General features: G+C 41.8%; 1 protein-coding gene across 4 annotated transcripts in view; it reads right to left on the bottom strand.

Moving 5' to 3' along the window:
- LOC147034168 (sodium-dependent phosphate transporter 2-like) overlaps positions 1–12,392 on the bottom strand; it is a 48,424-nt gene that overhangs the window by 17,687 nt on the left and 18,345 nt on the right. For 3 of the 4 annotated variants that reach the window (XM_085877776.1, XM_085877760.1, XM_085877769.1), the window contains exons 4-7: positions 7,835–7,920; positions 7,645–7,741; positions 7,322–7,438; positions 192–410 (exon numbers count right to left, since the gene is read on the bottom strand). In XM_085877776.1, coding sequence (XP_085733902.1) covers positions 192–410; positions 7,322–7,438; positions 7,645–7,741; positions 7,835–7,920 — 519 coding nt within the window. The remainder of the gene's footprint in view (positions 1–191; positions 411–7,321; positions 7,439–7,644; positions 7,742–7,834; positions 7,921–12,392) is intronic. The other variant, XM_085877784.1, reaches the window with a different exon arrangement.

The raw sequence follows: 12,392 nt of genomic DNA, 5'->3' as shown, positions 1-12,392 counted from the left end.
AAGTATAAATCCCCACCACCTTCCACCAAATGCCATTTCATGACCTTTGCAACAGATAATGCAGGAAGCATGGTCTCTCACAAACTATTAGTATTCCTCAAAAGCAAAATCGAGTTTGCACCAAATTTAAGAGATGCACAAAACATAAAAAAATTTATATATATATATATATGCATAAACCTAAAGCTGACCATTCAAACAGTTGTCAATGACGACAGTGGTCGAATTGCTCCTCAGGTGTTTTCCTCCATTGGATATATGGTCGCACAAGGAGCTTTTTCCAAAATCTGTTCCTTGTGCATTTCCATCGATCCCACCATCCTTTACAACTATCTTGTCATTTTCATCTCGACATTGGGATCCTGGTTCAGACTCCAAACCTTCACAAGAGACTACATCTTTGGAGAGGGCTGTTGGAGAAAAATTACAACATCTGAACAAACGATTACATACCAGCATAAAAATACAGGATTTTACCTGCAAAATTGCAACCCCTCCTCAATCACAGTTAGTCAAATTTAATCCTCAGTTAATTCCACGATTACTTAATTATGAGAATCAAAGATCACAACAGCACATTATTTATATTACGGCAATGATAAAATGTCATTTTTGAACTTCAGAAACAAGTCGAAAAGACAGACAAAGTAAGAAGTAAATACAGATGGAGGCATTCATGATTGCAGCATAAGAAACTGGAATGGGACTCAGAAAAGCACGAAGCTCCGCCAGGGTGAACAGAATACGTTTTGTATCCCACCGATAGGCCGGATCAGCTGACCAAAACCAAAAATCAATTGGCTTGTTCTTGTATTCTAACCAACTCGTCCACCAAGTTGTCACAATCCCTCCACAACTTTTTGAGATATCATGCTATGTACCGTTTTGGCTCAATTTCTCGATGGTGAAGAACCACTTTTAAAATTCTAGTATCTGGATCCGGATTCAGATCTTTACCAAAATCGAATCAATTTGTCCTTGTGACACACCAAACCGCTCCACCAAATTTCATCTGAATCTGCCCACGTTTTGAGATATCCTGTTCACAGACAGGTAGACAAAGACCGACAGACAGGGGTGAAAACATAGCCTCTGTTCACCTTTGGTGGTGGAGGAAAAGGATAAACTGGTTATAAGTGCATTAACAGGGGGTAAAGATCAGTCGTCATGCAAACTTCGATAATCATAATTATTTAAAATATTGGACTAATGGTCCTGTAGCTCACCTGGCTGGTTGCCAAAAATTGGAGTGATGGATGGATCAGGGTAAAAATAAGAGCTGGATTTAGAATACACATTCTAGGTTTGGTAGTATTGACATGATGTTCACACAGTTGTGCAACTGCCTGCTGTCTATGAGGAGCCTTAGTTTGAGATATTGCCCACTTCAATTTGTGTCAATATCAGCCCCATTTGATAAGGTGCAAATCCAAGGTATATACAATTCAAAATTGAAGATATTGACTACTTTCTGTATTATGACATCACTGGTGGCCATATTGTATTTCGGATCGGCTTCTTAAATTAATCAAATGTTCCCAAAAGTAGTCAATCATATAATTTAAGTTTTGCATTGACCGGTGAAGCGGTTTCAGAAAAGATGAATTTTAAAGCTTTTCCTTTGATCAAATATGGCTGCCATACCAGGTGACTGATAAGGTCATTGTGAACAAACTATTTCTTCCCTTGGATAGTTGATCACAAATTTAAAGTTTCGCATTGATCGGTCAGCCGGTTTGAGAGAAGATCGTTAAAGGTTTTCCTGAATTCCAAAATGGCGGCCAAACTAGATCAAAATTCAAGTGCTTTTGGTCCCTTTAAACCTTGGGATGACCTACATTTAGGTGGAGATGGAGGATACTATGAACAAACTTGAGTTCAACCACACCAAATATCATTTTAGCCAAATTTTGTCACAATCCCATCAGCAGTTTCGGAGAAGTTGCAAGTGTTTATGGACGGATAGCACACCATCCCAGAAGCTCACCTCAACTATGTTCCAGGAAAGCTGGGATTTTTTTTTTAGAGCGCACACATGCACATGGCATTGCAAGGGGAAAAATGAGAAAGGGGGGGGGGTAGGAGAGTTTGCAAGCTGGTGGTGGGGGTGAGTAAGAGAATTGCAGGGCCAGGAGATGAGATTTAAGGGCTAGGGAAGGGGGTGAGTAGGAGAATTGGAGGGCTAAGGCAGGGTATATTTGGAGGACCCATGGGGGAGGCAGGAGAACCACCAGGGTGGGGGTGTCAGCAGCGGCTGGGCTTGGGAAGCAGGGAGGGAGGCCCGGTTGGACCAGATCAACAAGGTTGGACCAACCATAGAGCATTTCCACTCAAACATACACCCGGGGGATAATGCACCCTGGGGATTACTCCACCAGGATCTCGACAAAGTCAGATGACCCAAACAAACACATTTGCTGTCAAAGCACATTTCAAGACTCAGAAAAAATAAAATAACAATGAAGTCATTCACAGACTACAGAAAATGTCCGAATAAAGTCCCCTCAAAGGAATGCCAAGGGATTATTCTCCCCCCCCCCCCACAACCATCAATGCTGTGCTCCGGTGTCAGGTTGGCCAGAGGGAAGTTCCCAGCCCAAGCCCTTCACAAACCAGCTATGACAAGTCCCCCATGAAAACACATCAACAATGCAGCAAAACCATCGTCTGTGCACAGGGGGCCTCAACAAACAAATTAAAAAAAATCTAGACTAGGAGAACATGAAATAGCAGCACAAAATAAAAACAAACTTAAAAAAAAAAAAAAAAAAAAAAAAAAAAAATACTTCATGGTTTGACTCCGACAAGAACAAATTGAAGCAAGAAACACCACACAAAGGAATAAATAAATAAGCGGGTTCTATTGGCCTGAGGAAGCCGGCTGTGAAGCTGGTGAAACGTCGCGGAGACCAGGTCTGCTCTTCCTTATTGCTCAAATTGGCAGAGTAGATCTAGTTTCAATTGGTTGGAAGCACCTTCTTTAAAAACGTATAATCCCAACCTCCCCAAACTTGTACAATAAATCTCCATCGGTCTGTCTGTCCATTTGGGGAGGAGCTTCCCATTTCAGGGTGGGGCTTCAAAATCACATTGCCACCATTTTGTGAAAGTCAAATCGGTCAAAAGGCAGTCGGATGAATTACTGACCAGCCAAGAATTGTTGCCAAACGAGATCTGTCCAAGCTCATTTATTTTGAAGGGCTCACTTTCTTACACTCTCACAGCTTTATATTAACTCTAATTCGATATCCAATTTCATTTGTCATGGTCGCTAACATAGTTTAAGACTTGGTTGCAAAAAAAAAAAAAAAAAAAAAAAAATAGAGGAAGAAAATTAGCATTTTTAGATAAAAATGCATTTTAAGTGTAATTTAAAGTCCATTCAGACTCCCTTATGGCTATATCTTATCTCTAATTCACCTTCTGATTTCTATTTTTTGGTAGTAGTGAAGATGGTTCAAGTTTCAGTTTCAGCAAAAAGTAAGAAAAATAGGACAACACAGAGTTGACAGGATGCAGCAAGAAAAATAATGAAGTGGGAGAATGAGACGGCTGATCAACTTCAACACAGACGTGGACAGGATTCTGAGCAACAAAGATTTTGGAGGGTAATGCAGGCTCAGCAAACGTGAACGACAGCCGTAATGAATCGGACAAAGTATCTGATAATATTGTCCAACAGCATAATTGCAGTCAGACGACGTCATCATGCTGTTCTGCAAAACATTTTACAAACTAATCAACAGGGAAAGGGGATGGCGTTCCAAACACAGCCATTTCAGATATATGGGATTTATAAAACAAACTATTTTACATGTGCATGGACATGTATTCACATATGATGCAAATTCTCTTTATCGCCACGCCAATACAATTAGGGTCACATTTAAAAAAAATTTTGATGAATCTTTAACCTCCACCATCGACGGTGGAAGGAGGTTATGTTTTCACCCGTCTGTCCGTCTTCGTTATGAAAATCTAAGATCTTCCAAGTATATTGGTTGGTCTTGTGCACTATTCTGTCCGTTTGTGTATTTGTATGCCAATCACCTACAGGTCACAATTTTAAACCGATGTTCACAAAAAATAACAATCACAGGCAAACCTATTGTTTTTGAGGTCAAAAGGTCAAAATCGGCCAAAGGTCAACCACTGTCAGATTTTTTTAAATCTTCAATTTTCATCCGATCGACTTGAAATTTGAACAGGATTTGCACATCAAGCTAATTAATTCCACCACCAGATATTTTTGAGGTTAACATAGGCCAAAAGGTCAACATAGGCCAAAAGGTCAACATAGGCCATATTGCTAAAATTTTCAATTTTCATCCGATTGACTTGAAATTTAAACAGGATTTGCACATCAGGTCAATGAATTCAGCCACCAATTATGAGCTCCACATAGGCCAAAGGTAAACAACTTAAGAGGTATTTCTAAATTCCTCAATTTTCACCCCATCGACTTCAAATTTGAAGAGGATTTGCATATTTGATCATTGAATTCAACCACGAATAATTTTTAAGGTCAAATCTTTTATGAATTTTGCAAGTATAGTCCAATGCACAACATCCTTACCGCTGCCACCGAAGGTGGATGGAGGTTATGCTTTCACGCCCGTCTGTTTGTTTGTGAACAAAATATCTCAAAGTTGTGGACGGATTTGGACAAAATTTAGTCGAGAGCTTGGGTGTGTGACAAGGAAGAATTTATTCAATTTTGGTGAAGACCCGAATCCGGATCCTAGAATTTTTTAATTCGAGAGATCCGAGAAGTTATTTTTTCACCATTGAGTGATCGGGCTAAAACAATATCTATCTATAATTCCAGCAATGTTTGTGTGTCTGTGACCGCTGTTTCTCGCCAACCACTGGTCCGGTCTAATTGAAACCTGCCAGGTATATTGCTGGGGACCTGAGTATGTGCCTTTTCAAGGTTTGATATTAATCGGACAAGTGTTTCCCAAGTTATGGCCATTTATTTACCAAACCAATGACAGGACACGTTGCTGCATAGGCGTGGCCGGTGGGGAAAGGGCACCTCAGTTACCAATGACAGCACACGTTACTGTGGCCATTTATTTACCAAACCAATGACAAGACACGTTGCTGCGTAGGCATGGCCGATGGGGAAAGGGCGCCTCAGTTACCGTGGCGTAGGAGTGGTAATGGTCAATGGCAGCGAATGTCATGGCGAGCAAAGACAGGGAGGTAAACTTGATTTTAATTAACTCTGTGTGTAAGTATTACAGCAGTTATTACTTCAATGAAAGTGATAATTCGTGGAATGCATGTGAACATTCCGTATGGGCACGCACTACTTCCGGATAGTGATGACACTGTATTCTAATAATTTCTCGATTTCTAAGGTGCATAAATAGATAAACACAATGCCCCAATCCAGTCATCATTTACGAGAGCTAATGAACGGCCTGTGTGGTTGTTGTTTCTGGCACGCGATTTGAAAGTTTTTTTTTTTTTTTCCACGTACAGCCACACACTAGTTTCGGATTTCGGTCACCTGAACTCATCGAATGAGATTCTGTGCAATTACCCAGAACGACAGCCGTAGAGGTTACGGCAGAAAAACAAGATATTACAATATCTCAAAAAGTTATGGACACATTCGGACAAAATTTGGTGGAAGAGTTGGTTAAGTAACAAGAACAAGCTGATTATATTTAATTCAGGTCCGAATCCAGATCCAGCCCATCAGTGGGATACAAAATGTCAAGTAATCAGCCTGGCATAGGTATGCGCTCCACTGAGTGCCCTTCTAATTCTTATTTGTTTGTTAGTGTGTGCAGGATATCTCAAAAAGTTGACAGATTCGAACGAAACTTGGACAGGTTGGGTGTGTGAACAAGGACAAATTGATTTGATTTTGGTGATGATCCGAATCCAGATCTGGATGAGAATTTTTTTTATCTTTGAGGCAATTCTTCACCATTGAGAGATGGGGCCAAAAAGGATATATAGCATGATATTTCAAAATTTAGTGGGTCCAATATGTTCTACTGGATCAGGCATTGTGTGGCAGAGATATGTGCTCTATGGAGTGTTTCAAGTTGGATCGGTAATCAACATTGAGGGACGCATGAAATATGTAACGATTTTTTCGATTTTACTCCAGCCCCGGTTCATGCCCCAAGGGTGGAGACGTAGGGTCACAGGGGTCAAAACAGAAGATTGTTTTAAACTCAAAATTTGATATTGGCTCATTATTGGTGGAACTTTTTGCCATCTTTCAACTTTGCTTCAGGTGGGAAGCATTGGTATTTGCGATGGCACACCATCGACTTCACTTTAGTTGTTGCTTTTCTTTGGCCCACCCATCATAAGGAACAATTTTGAGCCAAAAACAATAGAAAGAAGAAGACAAAACAATTTAGGTTATTTAAAATAAAAAATATTAAAAAGAGGAAGGATATGATAGTCAAGCATTCAAACAGTATTAAAAACCTCCAAGAATCTGTCAAAAGGCAGTTGGATGAATTACTGACCAGCCAGGAATTGTTGCCAAACGACATCTGTCCATGCTCAATATGTGCTACCTTAGGCATTGCTGCAAAACGTATTTATTACCTTGTCCTGAAATATATTTCACAAGCGAACGTGTACCAGAAAAGAAGCCACCATGATAATAATAAATTGCCAACTAATGTAGGTATAGTCAAAACAATTAGAGACTTGTTGATTCTGATGTGCCATACTCTTTACAGAGAGTTGGCGCTGCCAAATCAGTTTCTTGGAAAGGGTTATACTCGGTTTGCCATTGCCTTCCCAGCGTTGTCCATGTTCTATCCTTTTAAATGCTGAACGTCAAGAAAGGAAGCAGCACATACCAATGTTTAAGTCTTTCGTATGATTCGACGATGGTTCCAACCACCGATCTCTTCCCAGACTCAGAGTGGCCGCGATAACTATTACACTACAGAGTGACTAGCGCTTCAAAATGATGATGATAAAAATAAAAATAAATTAAAAAAATATTTAAAAAGAAAACAAACAGTAGATATCTCTTATAAAGGTTTGTCTGTGCAAAGTAAACTCAATCGTTTGATGTTGAGTCGGTCAGAATTGATAACTCAGACAGGAATAGTACATTGGCTCCAACAAAACAAATTGGCAATATTACGTCCAGTTTGGCGAACATCCTAGCCACACTAATCATCCTACACAAAACCAAACCATGTCAAGCTCTATTTTGCAACTTTAACCCATCCAAAAGTGGTTTATTCAAGGTCAAAAAGAATACGTTTATGTGGCAGAGCAGAATGTGACCCCCCATAGTTCGTGGTGACCAACTAAACAAGATGCTTACCATCGATTTTCTTCTGCATCCAAGGGCAGACAACGCACCAGACGAATGTGGCACAAAGGAGTCCGCAAAGCAAAGAAATCACCACCAGCAAGACGATAGGTAGAGAAAAACCCAGCACTGTTGGTGTAGCAGAAAGAGGGAACAGCAGTGAAACTTTCCATGAGTAATAAGAGGACAAATAAAGTTAACAATAAACATAAGTAAGTTGAGCAAAGGAGTAACATGACTGCACAAAAAAAAACAAAAAAAAAACTGTAGTACACAGGGAAAGCCATGGGTTGGGGTGGTGATGGTGGTTTGGCATGCGCTAGTGTACTACCCACCAGGAAACCCAGTGTGCATGGTGGAGAAGAGGTTTATACAGAGGGTCAGGCCATAGAACACCGGCAGCGCTCTGAGCCCATTGGGAACAGGATCGGGCTACCGATGACAACGTTAGTTTTAGGAAGAAATCCAGCAAAGAAATGCATTTCAAGCGAAGCATGCAGCCCTCCAAATCACACAAGTACGAACCTTGTTGAGGATAAAATATCGCACGATGGAGAAAACACAAATGGACATTACTCCTGAAATCAGTGGGGCGATGAACCAAGAGGACACTGTAAAACAGGCACACACAGTTTCATAGTTGTTCTTTTAACTAAAACTATTTTTTCAATGCAAGTGAAGAGTTAAAATGTTATCTGCGCGACCATCGAGGAACGATATGATGCCAGCGATATTCAGCACAGATGGCAGTCCCTTTCGATGATTCCCATCCTGATATAGTTAGTAACCTATGATTCTCAAACCAAGTCATGTGTGAAGAGGAAATCAATCATATTCCATGGCAATTGAATCGTTTAACTAATCTCAAGTGCACACATGTGAAGTCGGGGAGTGATTCCCACTACTCAGTAAACAAGTGACAACAGACTTGCCAGTAGGGAAAACAATGTGTGTTTTTGTATTTGTTTGTGTGATGTCTGTCCTTCTTCAAAAGGATGATTTAAGAAGGGTTTTAAAGGCCAATCTTTTAGCACGACTGTGTATTCACTAAGCTCTATTTTTTCAGGATTGAAAAAAAAAAAAAAATCTCGAAAAACATTTTCCATTCAAGAGTAATTATGTCTCTTATTTTGGAAATGTAGACGGTGACTTGCAACTGGGCCTCAATGGCGGTGTACAGAAGCATTTAAAAACCAACAATAAATATAAGGCGCATGGACGTGAAATTCGCTGCATGTGATGTGCAACGCGCATAGAGTAAAACAAGTGTTCATTTACACATGTGCGATGTCCAATAAATAAATAAGATATCAGCACACCTGACACTAGGCCGAGGCTTCAGGCTTTGGCACACTCATGAGGCTGCACCCTCGAAATGAAAGGTACCAGAAGATAAAGAAAATAGGGTAACATTTGTACATGTAGTGTTTTAAAATAATGCTGTTTCTTGCTACAAGACATCATATCTTCCAGTCTGAATATTTCGAATAAAATAATTACAACCCGTCATTTTTAACAGGCTTTATACTAGTTATGCAATACGTTGCATCAGGAAGGGCATCCGGCATAAAAACTAAGCCAAATCACGATGCGGATCATACGGATGATCCGCCGTGGCGACCCATAACGGGAGCAGCCGAAAGAAGAAGATACTAGTTATGCAATAAAACTCAAGTCAGGAGAGCTTGGCTGTCTGCTCAAGTAGTCATCTACCTTGCACTACTTCCCTCCCAGCCAAGCTCCATTGATAATTCCCATGCACAAACCTTGCACGCAGCCCACACCAATTAGGCGGCAAGCTATGTTTTGCAACGGTAATCAGTCCCCAGTACAGCACCTTATTTGAATCTATGGTGATGGAGAAATAAGCAAGATATTAAGGAACATGCAAAATGAAGAACTAGTCTTGCTCAAGAAGGCGAGTGTCGCTCTGTCAGCGGAGAGAGAACAATGGATGAAATTGACAGGACGTTAATTGAGGTATGTTAATCGCTCTGTGGAGCAGGGAGAAGCTGATGTTTTGTGCGTTTACCCTAAACTTTCTTTAGAGAAAAATAAATTAACGCCCAAAACGTCAGCTTTTCTTTGCTCCCCACGGTAGGTAGCATACCTCAAACGTTCTGTTTTCATCCATTATATCATTAAATATGCAACACACCACAGCAGGAGAGAACCTTAAAAACTTACTCAACAGAGCAGAACCATTCCAGGAAAGCATTCATAACTACAGATACTAAATTACATTTTACAATCTTTCTCTCTTTTTCTGTCCATCTCCATATCTCCCTATCCCTATCTCATCATCATAGTGACAGACTAAGACATTTTGTAAAGAAGAAAAATAATCACTCCTTTTGCATCTTCAGATGCATAGAGCTGCCAAGGCAGTTTTCCTTGTGTAGAAGGCACAATGCTGGACAGATCGCCACTCCGACACAGGATACTCAAATGGCTCATCCTTCCCAGTAAGCAGGTACTCGTTTTGTTGACCTCAGAAGGATGGCAGGCTGAGTCAACCCACATGATGTTAATTTAATGACTGACAGGGGCTTGAACTCAAGACTCGAAGATCTTAAGCTATATGTATGTAAATACAGTGGGGAGAACAAGTATTTGATACACTGCCGACTTTGCAGGTTTTCCCACTTACAAAGCACGTAGAGGTCTGTAATTTTTATCATAGGTACACTTCAACTGTGAAAGATGGAATCTAAAACAAAAATCCTGAAAATCGCATTGTATGATTTTTTAAATGATTAATTTGCATTTTATTGCATGTAATAAGTATTTGATACATCAGAAAAACAGAACTTAATATTTGGTACAGAAACCTTTGTTTGCAATTACAGAGATCAGACATTTCCTACAGTTCTTAACCAGGTTTGCACAGACTGCAGCAGGGATTTTGGCCCACTCCTCCATACAGATCTTCTCCAGATCATTCAGGTTTCAGGGCTGTTGCTGGGCAACACAGACTTTCAGCTCCAACCAAAGATTTTTATTGGGTTCAGGTCTGGAGACTGGCTAGGCCACTCCAGGACCTTGAGATGCTTCTTACGGAGCCACTCCTTAGTTGCCCTGGCTGTGTGTTTCAGGTCGTTGTCATGCTGGAAGACCCAGCCACGCACCATCTTCAATGCTCTTGTTGAGGGAAGAAGGTTGTTGGCCAAGATCTCATGATACATGGCCCCATCCATCCTCCCCTCAATACGGTGCAGTCGTCCTGTCCCCTTTGCAGAAAAGCATCCCCAAAGAATGATGTTTCCACCTCCATGCTTCACAGTTGGGATGGTGTTCTTGGGGTTGTACTCATCCTTCTTCTTCCTCCAAACACGGCGAGTGGAGTTTAAACCAAAAAGCTCTATTTTGGTCTCATCAGACCACATGACCTTCTCCAATTCCTCCTCTGGATCATCCAGATGGTCATTGGCAAACTTCAGATGGGCCTGGACATGCGCTGGCTTGAGTAGAGGAACCTTGCGTGCGCTGCAGGATTTTAATCCATGACGGCGTAGTGTGTTACTTATGGTTTTCTTTGATACTGTGGTCCCAGCTCTCTTCAGGTCATTGACCAGGTCCCGCCGTGAAATTCTGGGCTGATCCCTCACCTTTCTCATGATCACTGAGGCTCCACGGGGTGAGATCTTGCATGGAGCCCCAGACCGAGGGAGATTGACTGTCATCTTGAACTTCTTCCATTTTCTAATAATTGCGCCAACAGTTGTTGCCTTCTCACCAAGCTGCTTGCCTATTGTCCTGTAGCCCATCCCAGCCTTGTGCAAGTCTACAATTTTGTCCCTGATGTCTTGAGACAGCTCTCTGGTCTTGCCCATTGTGGAGAGGTTGGAGTCTGATTGATTGAGTGTGGACAGCTGTCTTTTATGCAGATAACGAGTTCAAACAGGTGCAGTTAATACAGTTAATGAGTGGAGAATGGGAGGGCTTCTTAAAGACAAAACTAACAGGTCTGTGAGAGCCGGAATTCTTACTGGTTGGTAGGTGATCAAATACTTATTTCATGCAATAAAATGCAAATTAATTATTTAAAAATCATACAATGTGATTTTCAGGATTTTTGTTTTAGATTCCGTCTTTCACCGTTGAAGTGTACCGATGATAAAAATTACAGACCTCTACGTGCTTTGTAAGTGGGAAAACCTGCAAAATCGGCAGTGTATCAAATACTTGTTCTCCCCACTGTATGTATGTATCTATCATCGACTCCTCCGAGAGGATTTCACAAAGGACGCCAAAACTTTCAGGGTCCCCCCCAACCATCCTCCACTGGGGAAGGACATCGACACCTCACAGAAATGGCGATGGGACATGGCACAGGCACCGACACAAATGGTGTCCGAGAAAAGTATGAAATGGGACGATCCCATAACATACAAGACACCTGGTCAGCCTGCAATGGTGGGAGACAAAGCATTAGTCACCCCGTTTTCCCACGGTGTCTGAGTTTTCCTGGGCAGTGCCAGTGCTGTTGAGCGATAACGGGTATTTCTGCTTGAATAATAGTTGCGGTATTCGCGCCCGCCGGCGTGCGAACGGCCACGTAACTCGAATCGCGGCACGTCGCCCACCGGACGGACAATCCAGTCGTGACCCTCTCGGACTAACGCCGGGAACCAGTCACGGGTGGACCTTTCGGTCTCACCGCGATCGAGCCAATCAGCCCCCGCGTGGGATAGGGTTGCTCGCCAAATTCGACCTACCTAAGTACCCACGCGGAGGGTAGACCGGGCGATCGCACCTCGCCGCAGGTCGACTTCGGACACGGGCCACTTAAGCGACCCGTTCCGTACTATCAGAATAACCGAGCGGTGTTATCGTCGACCTCGACGGTTCGATTAATTATCGGGCGTACTCAGCCCACTACCAACCCTTTACGTGAAGCAAGATGGGGATTCAATGGGGGAAAAGACGAAGCAAAGCGGGAGAACAGTTCAACAATAAAGCACATTTATTCGCGGCACACGGGAAGCACACAAATACAATTCCACCAAATGCACACAAAAAAAAGAAAACACAATTCCATTTACACAAAAAGCAAACATAAAAGTGAAAACACAGTGCAGAG

Source organism: Eptatretus burgeri, chromosome 1 (genome assembly GCF_056783735.1).
Source record: "Eptatretus burgeri isolate ZD-2024b chromosome 1, Ebu_testis_v1, whole genome shotgun sequence".
Taxonomy (NCBI): domain Eukaryota; kingdom Metazoa; phylum Chordata; class Myxini; order Myxiniformes; family Myxinidae; genus Eptatretus; species Eptatretus burgeri.
The sequence above is the reverse complement of the archived record's forward strand: the minus strand, read 5'-3'. Positions and strand labels throughout refer to the sequence as shown.